Genomic DNA, 17618 nt, shown 5'->3' with positions numbered 1-17618 from the left:
GTGTGTATGTTTGTGTTTGTTTGTGTGTCTATCGACCTGCCAGCGCTTTTGTTTGGTAAGTTTCATCATCTTTCTTTATATATATATATATATATATATATATATATATATATATATATATATATATATATATATATATATATATATATAGACACACACACACACACACACACCTAAGGTAAGTCTTTCCGCTCCCGGGATTGGAATGACTCCTTACCCTCTCCTTTAAAACCCACATCCTTTCGTCTTTCCCTCTCCTTTCCTCTTTCCTGATGAGGCAACAGTTTGTTGCGAAAGCTTGAATTTTGTGTGTATGTTTGTGTTTGTTTGTGTGTCTGTCGACCAGCCAGCACTTTCATTTGGTAAGTCACATCATATATTGATGTGTATGGCTACTGTAAATTTGTATGTTTCTGATTCGAGAATAAAAGGGAAGCACACTACATGATGCTGCATGTTTATTGTTAATTGATTCAATGACTTGCTGCTATGGGCATGTATACACATACACAGCACTATGGACCTTGGTATGCATCGTGGGCAGCAAACCTCTCACTGCTGCGGACAAAGTAAGTAAGTGCTTCGGTCAATATAAAAGTTTTGAGTATTTATTACATACATGCCTCACTGTGTGCTGTCATTTGCAAACAAACCTCTTTCAATACTTTAAATTGTTTATGAGATATGACAAATGTTATGACCATAAAATTCACAATGTGCAAGGATGTGAATGGGTGCATTGCGCACAACTGTCGATCGGACATGAAGCCCAATAACTACAGAAAGAAATGAGATATCTTTCTGCTCTCAGTTTTAAATAAAATCCTGATATCTTATCTACATTTCATTCAATAAAATCAATCACATGCAAAGTTTACACAATGCATTTTTTAACATGCAGAATCTTTAAAATATCACGCAATGTTTTACTTAATTTGATGCACTGCAGTAACTATACCTTGGGGCAAAAATAAATCAAGTCCTTTATTGAGAGAAGATATCAGACTTTAAGCACAAAAATCATTTCTTTTTCTTTCACGTAACAGTTTTCTTAAAATTGGATGGTAAGTATTTCATAGCAGCCAGCAAGTCTCCATGGGAAGACCTGGGCGACCACCCATCAGATATAAAACCTAATAACTTGAGAACAAAATGAGATAGTGTTCTGCTCTTCAGTTTTAAATATGAATTTCATATCTTATGTACATTTCTTTTCCTGCAATGTATGAGCTAAACTCAACTATACATAAAGTTTAAGCAACACGTTCTACCTCTGCAAATCTTGCAATGCAATGCTTTATTTAATTTTAAGCAATGTACTGAGTATAACAGGTAACAAAAAGAAATTCAGTTCTTTATCAAAGGATGATATAGACTAAGACCTGCAAAAATCAAATTTTTTCATCATAAGTATTTCATATTGGCTGGAAGGCCGTCCCTCAGCATGGGCGCCAGAATTTGGTGAGGAGTGCTGCCTTAACAAAAGCCGCCGTCAGAACAGAATATAGAGAGAACGTCTGTAGCAGTGAAAAGGTTAAAGCTCCCGTCTTCTGATGGTGTGAGTCGAAAACAAGGTTAACAATATTCAAAAAGATTTCAGGCTTGCAGCCGGTCATCGTTAGCTTCCATCCACGATATTTCGACTGGACAGGTGAGGATGGCTGGCAGTTGTCGAGTCGAAATATCGTGGATGGAAGCTAACGACGACCGGCTGCAAGCCTGAAATCTTTTCGAATATCTAGTTCACTCGGAAAATTTTAAATTTCACAAGGTTAACAATGCTCGAGGTTACACAAGCAGTTTCTGTAACAGGGGTGTCCAAACTTTAGCTTAAGTAGGCTGCACATAATGCACTTCACACTAACAATAACAGCTGAGCAAAAAACCACAGGATGGGCCAAGGAGGGAAGAGTATCAATTGGTAGGAGTTTCAAATTTAAAATATTCAGTTTATCATACATTTACACAAACGGAATTTAATGCGATTTTTTCTCCAATTGTGTGACAGATACTCATTTCTTGGGTCAGACTGAAAATTGCTTTGGGTCGCACGTGGCCCACAGGCCACGATTTGGACACCCCTGCTGTACACGGTTAGTATAAATATGACAGCCAGAGAGCAGTACCTGAGGGTACGGAGAGAAGTACCAGGGCCGTATCCGGTGCCTCCCCAGCTCGATCATCTCAATGTTCTTCATGCGGGTGACAATGTCGTCATGGTGCGCTACCATGCTGCCGGTACTGCGGGGGCAGGGCGGGGCCTGCGACGGTGCCGCCGCAGCTGCCGTCGTCGTCGGTGGCGGCGCGGGTGCGGGCGCAGGCTGCGTGGACCCGTCCTGTGAGTCCTGCGGGCACAGCCAGCAGCTGCTAATGGGCACAGCGTACTTCGCAGTCAGTGCTAGCACAGCGACACACGCTTAACTGAGACCGTAGAACTTGTGTACAAGGAAATGAGGAAAATGAAAACGTGTTCCTGTAAAGGATTAACATCTTATTAACAGGTATGTCATTATGAACTATCCACCAACAGACAGCCACGTCTGCATGATCCCTATGGAATACACACTCAAGTATTTGGCATGCAGTTCATACAACAACTTTCAGACTACTACTAAACTGTGTCGCTCTCTAACAGCGTGTGTGAAAAATGAAAACCTAATACGTCCTATGCGAGTTCCGATTGTCCTTATATTATTACGAGGGTCATTTCTCCTCATGTAGGTGTGAGGAAATGAAACATTTTGGCATTCGGAGGAGAGAGTTAGTGATTGAATTTTTTGTGAAAATATCTCTCTGCAACTGACAATATCTAGGTTTCAATGCGTGGCATCTCACCTCGCTTACAGTACCTGCGACAATCTCCCTCCTGTTTTGTGATAATACAAACCAAGCTGCCATTCTCTGACGTTTTTTCGGTGTCCTCTGTCAGCCCTGTCTGGTAAGTATCCCATACTTTTACAGCAACACTCCAGGAGAGGGCAGACAAGTGTAGTGTAGGCAGTATCTTCAATACATTCGTTGCATCTTTTATGTTCTCCCCAGCAAAACCCTGTCTTCTGTTCAGCTTCCCTATAATGTTTCCTATGTGATGGTTCCAATTCATGTTGTTTGTAATTGTAATCCCTAGGAATTTGGTCAATCTACAACATTTCAATTTGTGTTATTTGCTGTGTAACGGAAATTTAACACACTTTATTAGCACTCTGTGGAGGACCTCATATTTGCTTTTCAGAGCATTCGCACGAGGTTGGCGCAGGTGGCGACACCTACAATGTGCTGACATGAGGAAAGCTTCCAACCGATTTCTCATACACAAACAGCAGTTAACCAGCATTCCCTGGTGAAACGTCGTTGTGATGCCTCGTGTAAGGAGGGGAAATGCGTACCATCATGTTTCCAACTTTGATAACGGTTGGATTGTAGCCTATCGCGATTGTAGTTTATAGTATCGCAACATTGCTGCTCGCGTTGGTCGAGATCCAATGACTGTTAGCAGAATATGGAATCGGTGGGTTCAGGAGGGTAAAATGGAACGCCGTGCTGGATCCCAACGGCCTCGTATCACTAGCAGTCGAGATGACAGTCATCTTATCCGCATGGCTGTAACGGATCGTGCAGCCACGTCTAGATCCCTGAGTCAACAGATGGGGATGTTTGCAAGACAACAACTATCTGCACGAACAGTTCGACGACATCTGCAGCAGCATGGACTATCAGCTCTGAGGCCATGACTGTGGTTACCCTTGATGCTGCATCGCAGACAGGATCGCCTGTGATGGTGTACTCAACGACGAACCTGGGTGCACGAATGGCAAAACATCATTTTTTCGGATGAATCCAGGTTCTGGATACAGCATCGTGATGGTCCCGTCCGTGTTTGGCAACATCATAGTGAACGCACATTGGAAGCGTGTATTCGTCATCGCCATACTGGCGTATCACCCGGCATGATGGTATGGGGTGCCAATGGTTACACGTCTCTGTCACCTTCTGCTCGCATTGACGGCACTTTGAACAGTGGACGTTACATTTCAGATGTGTTACAACCCGTGGCTCTACCCTTAGGTCGACCCTTGCGAAACCCTACATTTCAGCAGGACAATGCACGGCTGCATGTTGCAGGTCCTGTACGCGGCTTTCTGGATACAGAAAATGTTCGACTGCTGCCCTGGCCAGCACATTCTCCAGATCTCTCACCAATTGAAAACGTCTGGTAATGGTGGCAGAGCAACTGGATCGTCTCAATACGCCAGTCACTACTCTTGATGAACTGTGGTATCGTGTTGAAGCTGCATGGGCAGCTGTACCTGTACACGCCATCCAAGCTCTGTTTTACTCAATGTCCAGGCGTATCAAGGCCGTTATTATGGCCAGAGGTGGTTGTTCTGGGTACTAATTTCTCAGGATCTGTGCACCCACATTGCGTGAAAATGTAATCACATGTCAGTTCTAGTATAATATATTTGTTCACTGAATATCCGTTTCTCATCTGCATTTCTTCTTGGTGTAGCAATTTTAATGGCCAGTAGTGTAGTTGCAACAACCACATACACTACTCATGTAAATACTTTGCACCACACACTGTACATTGTAAAGATTGGCAGCAGTGATAGAGGGCACGAAGCGGAACTGTAGCACCTGAGCTTCTTTTCAAATTTACATTTAACACAGTGTACAGAAATTTACTGAGCTGACTTATAATAAGCTTGTAACGTCAACTGGGGAAGCAAACTCATTTTTTCACATCTCTCCTCTCATCAAGCCTAAAATAACACATTAATGATGGTGAGCATATGAAGTGCAGCTCATGAGAAAAGCATTAAACCACAGCAATGGTGACAAAGTTTGTCATTAAGCAGATGTCCGCATTTATGCTAATGGTTTAACCACATAGTTGCTGTGATGTTTTTGGTTTAATTCAACATGTTAATCTTTTTTTTTCTGGGTCAGCACAGAGGATGATCCATCAAAAACGCTTGTTTTGAATTTATAATTTGTGGTCATAGCATGTCGGAAAACAGCTCAATTACCTTGTCTTGTATGCAGATACCATTTTCAGTCTTTTGATGAGTTTTTCTTGGTCTCTTGCATCTGTGATTCTTTTAAGAACTGATGAAATTCACTACTACAAATTATTGTATAAACCTTGAATTGTACATTTAATTTTCTTCACTAGACAGATTTTATACAAAGTACTGGAGAGGATTGTGATTTTTAATCATATATGCTAATTTCATAGGTTTTTTTGTTCATATTTTTTAGGGGAGGGGTTTAACATTTTCCTCAATTTTATATTTTTTAAGTCTAAACCATATAAAAACATAAAATAGGGGTTCCACTGTATCTTGTCAGTTCTGAAGAAAGAATGATCTGAAATCTTAGCAACATTTTTCATTTTATATATGAGCCTATTAACCATTTAACATCTCAACTCTATGATGACTACATTAACAAAAATAATCAGTGTTAGAAAATACAACATAGGCAAAAAATCTACTCAACAAGTGAGGCAGGAGAAAAGAAGTAGACAAGATACAGAAATCCATGAGCTTCAAGAGCCAGTGGCTCTCTCTGGCAAAAGGGCTGAAGGGAAAGTAAGAGGGATGAAAGAACAGGACTGGCGAGTTTTATGGAGCGCTAAGTTACAGAAAAGTCACCCAGAAACTTAAGTCTCCCCTGACCTGTGTTTCTGGGTGTGCAGATTTTTTATCTATAAGGGATGTTAAAAAAGAAACAAGCCAGAGGCATAATTACAGAAATCAGTACTTGTATGTTAGAAGTATTACCCTGGCTGTTGAGAAACTTGTCCCACTGTGACACAATGTGGTGAATGGCTGCCTAATAAAATTCCCGAGGCTGGGATGTTAACCAGTTCCACATGTACAGCTGGACGTCGTCGTCCGAGGTGAATCGTTATGCTGACATTCTTCTTTGACCAAGATGGCCCCCTTTTGATTCACTTTCTGAAGCACGGGACAACAGCGAATTCCCAGCGTTACTTGCAAACTTTGACCAACCTATGCCAAGTGATCAAATCAAAATGAACAGGCAATCTCGCCCTTGGGGTCATTCTGCTCCACAACAATGCAAATCCTTGTGTGGCCAACACAGGTTCGGCACTCCTGCAGAAATTCAAATGGGAGGGTCTTGGCCACCCTGCATACAGTCCGGACCTCTCCCCCTGTGAATACGCCATTTTTTGTCCCCTTAAAAAGCCTCTGAGGGGCAAACAATTCACCTCAGATGATATCCCTGTACGTCCAGAACTGGTTAACATTGCAACCCTGAGAATTTAATGAGATGACCACTCACCGCCTTGTGTCACAGTGGGACAAGTGTTTCAACAGCCAGGGTCAATACTTCTAACATACAGGTACTGGTTTCTGTAAATATGCCTCAGGCTCATTTATTTTTGAACGCCCTTTATATTCATATTATATTTTCAACCATAGCACTTGATGTATAAAATATTCTCTGACTTCTTGCATCAGTTCTGGGTAAAACCTAGAGCTTTTGACGATTACTGCCACTGCCTTCATCAGGAGCAACTGACTGTCTTGGTTGTTGCTGGAAACGTTAAATAGCCTGTGGATGGCTTCTGACTGAGTGGCAATTACATCACATTGGGATAGTGTCAACGTCAGCATTTGTGGCGCTATCCCCCCCCTCACAGGAGCATAAATGATGTGGCAAATTTATACATTTCTTCTGAGCATCGAGAGCTCAACATTATGATTATATCCGCTTTCCAGGTTGATGATGTTCTTGCACATTCTCATTTCTACCTCATTTTTAATACCATAAACCCGGTATGAAGCAGCATACCAATGTAGTTGTTTCTGCACTCACAGGGGATTTATAAGGGCAATGCTACAAGTAAGATCAAATGGCTCTGAGCACTATGGGACTTAACATTTGAGGTCACCAGTCCCCTAGACTTATAACTACTTAAACCTAACTAACCTAAGGACATCGCACACATCCATGCCCGAGGCAGGATTTGAACCTGCGACTATAGCAGCAGCGTGGTTCCAGACTGAAGCACCTAGAACCGGTTGGCCACAATGGCCAGCCCTAGAAGTAAAGTCCCCCACATTTGTTGGTATACAAACAACCACTTATTTTCTGTAATAGTTACACCATTTTAAAGGTTGAAGAATGGTTTATTTTTTACATAATCGCCATTTTGGACAGTGCATGTTTGTAGGTGCCCATGTCACATAAGCTCACTGCAATATCTTTCAGCAAGCACTTCCACCTCATTTTCGGAGCAGAACATCTGTCCAGACAAATGTTTCTTCAACTTAGGGAACAAGTGGTAGTTGTTTGATGCCAATCCAGACTGTATGTATGTTGGGTGGGTAGATGATGATGATGATCCAACCTCCACACACCTTCCAATATTGCAACTTTTCTGTTAAAATGACAATATTAAGAAAAGCAAACAATGGAAAATCCAGGATGGAATGTAAAAAATTATGAAAAGTAAAGTTTTACTCACCATATAGCAGAGATGCCGAGTCACAGATAGGCACAATAAAAAGACTGGCACACAGAAAGCTTTCAGCCAGTAAGGCCTTCGTCAAAAATAGAGCCCCCCCCCCCCCCCACATACACACACACATACACAGGCGTGTGCGCAAACGCAACTCACACACATGACTGCACTGCAGTTCTAGGTAACTGAAAAAACCACAGTCTTTTTACTGTGCCTATTTGCGACTCAGCATCTCCGCTATACCAACTTTTCTTTCCATAATAATATTCTTCCAAAACAGCCAACATACACACACACACACACACACACACACACATTTGCACAAACACAGCTCACACACACGACTACAGTCTCTGGTTGCTGAAGTCAGACTGCAAGTAACAGCGCATGATGGAAAAAACAATCTGGGCAGTGGGGGTAATGAGGAGGCTGGGAGGGAGGGGGGGGGGGCAGGGTAAGAGTGGGAGATAGTAAAGTACTGTTTGTGGGAGCACACAAGGACGACGGGAGGTTAGATGGCGGGAGAGGGGAGGGAGTGTAGAGGGGGGAGTGGAAAACATGGGGAGGTAAAAAACTGTGAGTGCGGTTGTGGAATAGAAGGCTGTGGAATGAGAACAGGGATGGGATAGGTGGGTGAAGGACAATGACTAATGAAGGTCAATGCCAGGAGAGTTATGGAAATGTAGGATATATTGCCTTATTTCTCCAGTCGCTCACCACCTGCCAAATGCACACCATCTGCCTACAGAGGAGGATTCCCCTCGTGACTCAGTGCCACCCAGGACTGGAAGGACTGAATTAAATGGCTCTAAGCATGATGGGATCCAACATCTGAAGCCATCAGTCCCCCAAACTTAGAACTACCCAAACCTAACCAACCTAAGGACACCATGCACATCCACGCCCGAGGCAGGACTCGAACCTGCGACTGCAGCAGGAGCACGGTTCCGGACTGAAGCGCCCAAAACTGCTCAGCTACAGCAGCTGGCGGAACTGAATCACATTCCTGCCAGGGTTTCGACTATCTCTCCTAGTGTACTGAAATCAGGAATGTCTTTTCCACCAGCCTTCACACCCCTCCCACAGTGGTATTCCGTCGCCCACCTAACACACACAATATCCTTGTCAATTCCTACACAACCCCTGCTACCAAATCCTTGGCTCATGGCTCACATCCCAGTAACAGGGCTAGATGTGAGACCTGTACCATACATCGTCTCACCACCAAATTCTACAGTCTGGTTACAAACACCACCTATACCGTCAAAGACAGAGCTACCTGTGAAACCAGTCACGTGATCTACAAGGTAAGCTGCAAACCGAGCTGTCCTGTCCGCATGAATGGCCGACGACAAACTGTGGCCAAGAAACAGCTGTACCACTCTGTTACTGAGCAGACAGCTCAACAAAAACTTCTTCATTCCAATGACTGCCTCATAGTCTGTGCCACCTGGATCATTCCCATCAACACCAGCTTTTCTGAATTGTGCAGGTGTGAACTCTCCCTGCAATATATCCTACATTCCTGTAACCCTCCTGTCCACATCTTCCATTAGTCTTTGTCCTTACTGCACTTCGCTGTCCTACCCTCTCTCCACCTCATCCATTTATGCTCCCACAAGCTACACTTTACTGTTCCCCACTCATACCCTGCTCTCCCGTCCCTCCTCATCCCAGCCTCCTCGTTACCCTCACCACCCATATTGTTTCTCCCATCATGCACAGTTGTCACAGTCTGACCCCGGCAGCCAAAGACAGTGGTCATATGTGTGTGAGATGCATTTGCGTGAATGTGTGTGTGTATGTTGACTATGTTGGAAGAGGGCTTTCTGGCTGGAAGCTTATGTATTTAGTAGCCTTTTTGTGTTATGCCTGTCTGCGACTCAACACCTCTGCTATATAGTGAGCAGCAATCTATCCTCGTCACAATATTGTCACTGCTCCACCCTGAATTTTTCGTTAAAATCCTGCAGATGATGCTTGTATGGAAACCTCATGAACCAAACTTCAAATGGCAGCCAGAATGATCCTCCTATCTTTACGCACAGTTTCCTCAACCTCTGTGACCGTCTCGTCAAAAATTGATGGCATACCATTCCCCTTTCATCACGAATTTCAGTACAGCTGGTTGTAAGCTCTCTACACCAATTGCTAACAGTTATGACAACCATATTCAATTGTCAATAGACATCCATCAATTGGTGGTGATTTTCAACTAGTTTAATGCCTTTTGCAGTAAAAAAATCAGATAACTGTGCGAACTTCACAATAGTCAGTAGTGTTCCATGGGAGCTCCATCCCAAATACTGTCAAACTGAGAGTGAGCATCCGAGCGAAGCACATGTGTGCTTATTTGGGAGTCGAGGAAGCGCCACACAGACCAACGTGGCCAGCAACCACATTAATATTTTACAAATGTCCCCAAAATGGGATTGCCATCATATAAAGTATGTGTAACTAAAGTAATGAGACTGCCTTTTTTCACCCATTTTATTCCAATAATGCTACAACTGAACACTGCCCCGTTGCTGTACTTTCCTTGGGAAATCACACAGTGCTGGAGATGGTTCTTCCACACCTCACAGCATAACTGGAACTTTGATATAAAACCTTCAGGTGGTTGGTTACACCCATTTCCGTGTTGCCCAGGGCTCCAAAGTGACATCTCAAAAAGTGTGTTTACAGTCTTGGAATGTGACAAAAGTCACAAGGACTCAAGTCAGTCAAATAAGGATGCTGAGGAGCCACAAGAACATCCTTACTGGCCAAAAAATTGTTAACTGAAATTGCTGTGAGACAAGGTGCATTATTGTGATGTAACACCCGACTATTTTTTATCATTGGTCTCTGATGAATGGTGGTGTGACTCAAATTTAACTCTGTCCCAGTCATTCTGAATGTCAACCGAAGATCTGCATGCTCAACATCCTGGACTAAGTCAACATTTGCATTAGGTCCTGAAACCGGCGGCCTTCCACTGGAAGATTCACCTTGAATTGATTATTTCCTTTCTACAAATGCCCACTTAAAAACCAGCCCCTTGACAAAACACTGTCTCCGTAGGCTTTCCAAAGTTTTTGTTGCATTGTGTCCAAGTCTGAAACAAAACTGGATAGCACACCATTGCTCAATATTTGTGTCACTGATTGTTAGAATGTGCAAGCAAAACCTTTGTCACTGTAAAAAATGGCACTACACACAACAAATGCGCACTAGCATGGTCCAACATGCACTGACGATGTGTCACATGTTTACCTGCCTCCCTTCAAAGTCCAGTGTCACCAGCATTGCTGGATCATACACTATGGTATCAGTCTCATTACTTTATTTATACACTTTGTAAATCCCATGGACCCAAGGCTATGACTGTCCTTGAATCATTTCAGCATCTCTCTATCTTTTTAGGTGGTTGGCAACACCATCTTTGGCACCACGATGAAATTGACAACCAATCAGAAGCTGTTCACAGATTACATAAGGCCACTAAAGCAGCAGCCAAGGCAGTTGGTTGCTTCTGATGAAGGAGATTGTAGTGTTGTCAACAGCTTGAGGTTTTACACAAGCTTCACTTGGCAAGACATCTGAAAATATTTTATGTAAGTATTGCCATGAAAAACTAGATTCTCATAAAAAGGTAACATGCTACCTTTACTTCTTTTATTATTTATATTCCACCTAACGTTCTCCATTATCATATTTAATTCTGCTGTAAGGAATTTTACATTGTGTTTCTTGTGAGTTCACAGCAGAAGTTTAAGAAATTGCATTACTTAAGTCTTCAATGATTGACTGTGGTATTTCTGGTCATACTAGGTGTGCATTTATTTATTAATAAGATGAATAAATTGAACTGTGAGAAGATTTGTTGCAAAGTACATGACAGAGCAATGTTAGTTAGCAGTGTTGCCACTCCTGCTGGGGCAGGTGTTTGTTACTTCTGGATGACTCACAAGGGGACCTCCTGGTTTCGGAAATTCAGTTCAGGATGAGACTTCACAGGTTGGTAGTATATCTCAAGACTGTCGGCTCGCAGAAGTCTCAAAGAACACTATCCAGAAAATTAAAAGGCTCTAAAGTTTTAAGCATAGCTCATACAGATCTCATACAAGGTCAGCATCCAGGTGAAATAGATCAGTCAGTGGTGTGCTAGAATGTCATATGGCTGATCCGGGTTCGATCCTACTTGCAGGCTCAATTTTGTTTTAAAAATTATAACAACTTTAAACAAAGTTAATGACCTAAAGTATTATCAGTTAAATGATAAATAATTTTATTTTGTCTATTAAATAGCTGTCACAGTGAATTACACTTGTCAATACCTTCTTTTTAAAGAGTTTTTGTTTTTCGACAAAGACATCAGTTCCTTGAATTTACAGTGAATATTTATAACTTTTCCACAGCTTATATTATCACCCAATTCTGTAATAACATTGTAATGACAGTAAAGGTTTACTTTACCATCATTAAAAATGCATTTGAAATTTTAAACTCTTTAAAAAGAAAATATGGGTGTAATTCACATTTTAAGCAGTTGTGACAACTATTTCATAAACAAAATACAATTATTTATGATTTAATTGATAATACTTCATGTCATTAACTTTATTTAACAGTGGCTATAATTTTTAAAACAATTAAAAATACAAAATGAAACCGAACCGATGGGTAGATAGGTTCGAACCCAGATTGTCCACATAACAGTCGTGCACACTAGTGACTGAGATACTTCACTTACTGACTGCTTCGCTACTTACGACCCATGAATGATGTGTGTATGAGGTATGTTTAAAACCTTAGAGCCCCCTTCTTTTTATTATTTTTTGTATATTGCGCTACATGACTTCCACGAGTGGACACCCTTGAGGTATACCATTACCCTGCGAAGCCTCATCCTGAATTTAATTTCCAAGACCGCAAGGTCCCTTGTCAGATGGTGAGTAAGGATCCTGCCTCTGAAAGAAGTAGTGGAAGGATGGGCCAATACTCCATAGCTATCTTTGTTACATATTTTAATGTAAACATAATCACCACTCACAGATTAGGCTGTAGGCCTGTTCCAAATGGCCGACTGCTGCCTGGAAGACAGTATGAGGGATGATCTCAGATTGCAGGACATGTAAGTCATTAATCCCTCCAGCCGTTAGTGCCAATAGATGAATCTTGATGATGCTGCTGCTTCTTTATACAAGCAGCTCCTCATTTGGCCTAATTAGTTCACCCTGCTCATAATATCCCTAACCAAGAAAAATATTGGAGGTTGTACCAGAAACCAAAATTTGGTCCTACCCCACCAAAGGCAGAGACACTAACCGTTTGGATGATCTCATATTTTAACAGTGATAGAACGATGATGATGATGATAATTTACTAAGACCACAGGAGAAGATGTAATTTCAGAATGACATCATTACATAAAGTAAACTTTCCTAACTTATGAAACAGCTGGTGCCAGGACTCTGATGAAGACTTCTGCAAAATTAAGGATCAGGCAGTCACTTTACTATGATCTGCCAGAAGCCGGCACCACCATTTAAGTGGCACTCAGATGAGTTAAGCTGTCCTCTGACAGGATGTGAAAATGTATGTGCCTGAGGATCTGATGATGTCACAATGTGGAATTCCATGTCCCACTAGATTGTGAAGCATGAAACGAAGAATCTAGCATGTCAGATTTTTGTCTTGTGGAGAGGTATGTGGCCTCTGAAATGCAGTGTTGTATTTACATCACTTGCAGAACTTAGGAGACGTCATGTTTTGGTGCTTTTCTTTGTTTTAAGTGTATGTGGCATGAATCTTAGCTGTTTCACAGCACCAGTACATTGAAGAGCTCTCAAAAATTACTTTAGGTAGAATTTGTTATAATAAAATGACAGGAAACTACATATTGGTAGTTAACAGCTTTTCATACTTGAAGCTTTTCACAGTATAACTTACGTGCTATGAAGGTATGCCAACTGAAAGCTATGGCCCATTGGTGATTTATCAAAAGTGTGATGTTTTGGTATAATTTGCTGCAGTTAACTACTGACAAATGATATCTGTGGTTATATCCTTTAAACAATCTAAAAAATCATACACAATTTATCTAATACACTGCCCTTATAATCACCCTGTACTTTGACAAATAGCATCGTGAACTATGAAGGAACAGGTAGTAGATTGTAGGTTTGCAAACCTACAGCCTGCAACCTCCTTCCTGGTCACCATGAAGATCTATATCCTCACCCACAAATGCTTTTCCTTCGAAGGTATCAGCTGCAAACAAATTTAGGATACGGCAATGGCCACCCGCATGGCACCATCCATTGCCAAACTTATTCATGGGCCATCTAGAGGAATTCTTTCTTGTCACCCAGAATTCCGAACCCCTCACCTGATTCAGTTTCATTGATGACACCTTTGTAATCTGTATCAAGGGTGAGAATACCCTATCCACATCCCCCCCCCCCCCCGAACCTCAATACACCCCCCCCCCCCCAATTTGCTTTACCTCGGGCTTCTCAACCCAACAATCCGCCTTCCTCAATGCTGAACTCCACCTCAGATATGGCTAGATCAGTACCTCCATCCCTATCAAACCTACCAATCACCAGAAATACTTCCACTTTGACAGCTGCCACCCATTCCATATCAAGAAGTCCCTTCCATGTCCATGTGGACATCCCTCCTGTAGTGATGAGCACTGTGTCTCTATAAATATAATAATGTATCTAAAAACAAAGATGATGTAACTTACCAAACGAAAGCGTTGGTATGTTGATAGAAACACTTACAAACACAAACACACACAAAATTCAAGCTTTCGCAACCCACGTGTGCTTCATCAGGAAATAGGAAAGGAGAGGGAAAGACGAATGGATGTGGGTTTTAAGGGAAAGGGTAAGGAGTCATTCCAATCCCAGGAGTGGAAAGACTTACCTTAGAGGGAAAAAAAGGACAGGTATACACTCGCACACACAAACATATCTATCCGCACATATACAGACACAAGCAGACATATGTAAAGGCAAAGAGTTTGGGCAGAGATGTCAGTTGAGGCGGAAGTACAGAGGCAAAGATGTTGTTGAATGACAGGTGAGGTATGAGTGGCAGCAACTTGAAATTAGCGGAGGTTGAGGCCTGGTGGGTAACGGGAAGAGAGGATATATTGAAGGGCAAGTTCCCATCTCCGGAGTTCTGATAGGTTGGTGTTAATGGGAAGTATCCTGACAACCCGGACGGTGTAACACTGTGCCAACCAAGAGGTTACGAAGGTTAGGTGGACAGCGGAAAGACACTCTTGGTGGAGTGGGGAGGATTTCATGAAGGATGGATCTCATTGCAGGGAAGGATTTGAGGAAGTCGTATCCCTGCTGGAGAGCCACATTCAGAGTCTGATCCAGTCCCGGAAAGTATACTGTCACAAGTGGGGACTTTTGGGGTTCTGGGTTTGAGGGGATGAGGAAGTGGCTCTGGTTATTTGCTTCTGTACTAGGTCAGGAGGATAATTGCGGGATGCGAAAGCTGTTTTCAGGTTGTTGGTGTAATGGTTCTGGGAGTCAGGACTGGAGCAGATTCGTTTGCCACGAAGACCTAGGCTGTAGGGAAGGGACCATTTTATATGGAATGGGTGCCAACTGTCATAATGGAGGTACTGTTGCTTTTTGGTGGATTTGATGTGGACGGATGTGTGAAGCTGGTCATTGGACAGATGAAGGTCAACGTCAAGGAAAGTGGCATGGGATTTGGAGTAGGATCAGGTGAAACTGATGGAACCAAAGGAGTTGAGGTTGGAGAGGAAATTCTGGAGTTCTTCTTCACTGTGAGTCCAGATCATGAAGATGTCATCAATAAATCTGTACCAAACTTTGGGTTGGCAGGCCTGGGTAACCAAGAAGGCTTCCTCTAAGCGACCCATAAATAGGTTGACGTACGAGGGGGCCATCCTGATACCCATGGCTGTTCCCTTTAATTGTTGGTATGTCTGGCCTTCGAAAGTGAAGAAGTTGTGAGTCAGGATGAAGCTGGCTAAGGTAATTAGGAAAGAGGTTTTAGGTAGGGTGGCAGGTGATCAGCGTGAAAGGAAGTGCTCCATCGCAGCGAGGCCCTTGACGTGCGGAATATTTGTGTATAAGGAAGTGGCATCAATGGTTACAAGGATGGTTTTCAGGGGTAACAGATTGGGTAAAGATTCCAGGTGTTTGAGAAAGTGGTTGGCGTCTTTGATGAAGGATGGGAGACTGCATGTAATGGGTTGAAGGTGTTGATCTATGTAGGCAGAGATACGTTCTGTGGGGGCTTGGTAACCAGCTACAATGGGGCGGCCGGGACGATTGGGTTTGTAAATTTTAGGAAATAGGTAGAAGGTAGGGGTGCGGGGTGTCGGTGGGGTCAGGAGGTTGATGGAGTCAGGTGAAAGGTATTGTAGGGGGCTTAAGGTTCTGAGGATTCCTTGAAGCTCCACCTGGACATCAGGAATGGGATTACCTTGGCAAACTTTGTATGTAAAGTTGTCTGAAAGCTGACGCAGTCCCTCACAAGAATTGAGAGGCAAAGCTGGAAGTGAGAAATTCCTGGAAGGTTTGAAGAGGGTGATTTTGAGGAAGAGGAGGTGGGTCCCGCTGCGACGGAGGATGGAACTGTTCCAGGCAGGGTACAATTTGGATAGTGTCTTGGAGAGTTGGATCATTAGGAGCAGGATTACGATTATTTTTCTTCGTGGCCTAATTCAGTAGTTAACCTTTCCTCCAAACCTCTCTCCCAATCCAAAACCTCTGTCCTATCCAAAGGCCTCACCTTCACCCCTACTCCCAGATTCAACCAAACAGCCCTCGTCAAAGATTTACTGTCCTACACTTGTACTCTCTGCAGGAAATATCACTTTGCCACGAAGAAAAATAATCCTAATCCAACTCCTAATAATCCTACCCCACTGTCATTGTGGTTCCTGTTTGATGATGGTCCACATTTTGCTGAACTGTCCCTACCTAACTGGCCTGCAACCGACCCTCAATCTCACTGACACTCTATCCGTGGTGGTAGGAGACGATGCATCAGTGGCTGACTTAGTTTTACATCTTATTCATGACAGGGGCCTTTACCACTCACTTTAAGGGATGGTCACTTAATCTTATAGGCTGACTGAGGGCTTGGCAGAAAACACTGTTGGCTCCTATGCCCAGACCAGGCTGTGGCTGTCTGGGCTTGACACTACAGCCCAGTCCTCCCACCTCTCATGTGGTCTGGTTGACTTGTTCATCTACCATCTGTCTTTCTCTTGCCCTGTCCGTGTTGCTAATCTTTCCTAGGCAGTTTTTGAGTGGGGTGTGTCTGATAAGTGGCGGGGTGGGGATGTATGGCCCCTCATTGCACTCTCGCTTCGGGGACTTCTGGCTGTTCCCTAGATGGGAGACCTCGCTTGCCTTTCTTCCTGTGTCCCCCATTCTTCTTTTTTGCCCTTTTCCAGCCTTTGGTGACCTTTGGTTGACCAATGGGCTATCTTTGCATAGGTTTTGCATGGTAGGCCATTTCTGAGGTACAGTTGTGTAGACCTGTCTGTTCAAGGAAAAAGGGACTGATGACCTATTAGTTTGATCCTTTTCCTTTAATCACCCAACCAACCAACCAATCAACACCCCAGACAGTGGTGGGATACCAACCTCACTGTCGCATGCCATACAGCAATCAGGAGCAGTGGTCTGGGGCGCCTTTCATAGCGGAGACCTCTTTGGTGTTCGTCCACAGCACCCTTGCAGCACAATGGTACATCATTGATATGCTGTGCACTGTTGGGGACAGATGTGTATCAGTGCATTAATGACATGCTCAATTTGTGAAAATTTTTATCTCAAATAAATCATTCAATTTTCCTGAAATTGTAATCATTTGCTTGTCTGGGTATGTACATCACAAATACTGGTTTCCATTTTGATGATTCCTTTGTGGTGTGTTGCCTTTTTCTTTGCCAGAATTTGTATGTGGCATGTAAAAGTGAGCAAATGCCAAAACTAGTCACTCAGTAAATGGTTAGCAGCTTTGTTGTAAACTTTTTCAAAAATCTTTTCTTCAGTGCAAGTTACAGATCCATTATTTAAGTATTTACAATAATAAACTTGTATTGAAAGGTTGCAAGGTTACAAAC

At 42.8% G+C, this 17618-nt stretch overlaps 1 protein-coding gene across 1 annotated transcript in view; it reads right to left on the bottom strand.

The window, feature by feature from the left end:
* LOC124717302 (histone acetyltransferase Tip60-like) overlaps positions 1-17618 on the bottom strand; it is a 105459-nt gene that overhangs the window by 53551 nt on the left and 34290 nt on the right. Inside the window, exon 5 of the mRNA XM_047244128.1 lies at positions 2127-2345. Coding sequence (XP_047100084.1) covers positions 2127-2345 — 219 coding nt within the window. The remainder of the gene's footprint in view (positions 1-2126; positions 2346-17618) is intronic.

Source organism: Schistocerca piceifrons, chromosome 9 (genome assembly GCF_021461385.2).
Source record: "Schistocerca piceifrons isolate TAMUIC-IGC-003096 chromosome 9, iqSchPice1.1, whole genome shotgun sequence".
In the NCBI taxonomy this organism is placed as follows: domain Eukaryota; kingdom Metazoa; phylum Arthropoda; class Insecta; order Orthoptera; family Acrididae; genus Schistocerca; species Schistocerca piceifrons.
The sequence above is the reverse complement of the archived record's forward strand: the minus strand, read 5'-3'. Positions and strand labels throughout refer to the sequence as shown.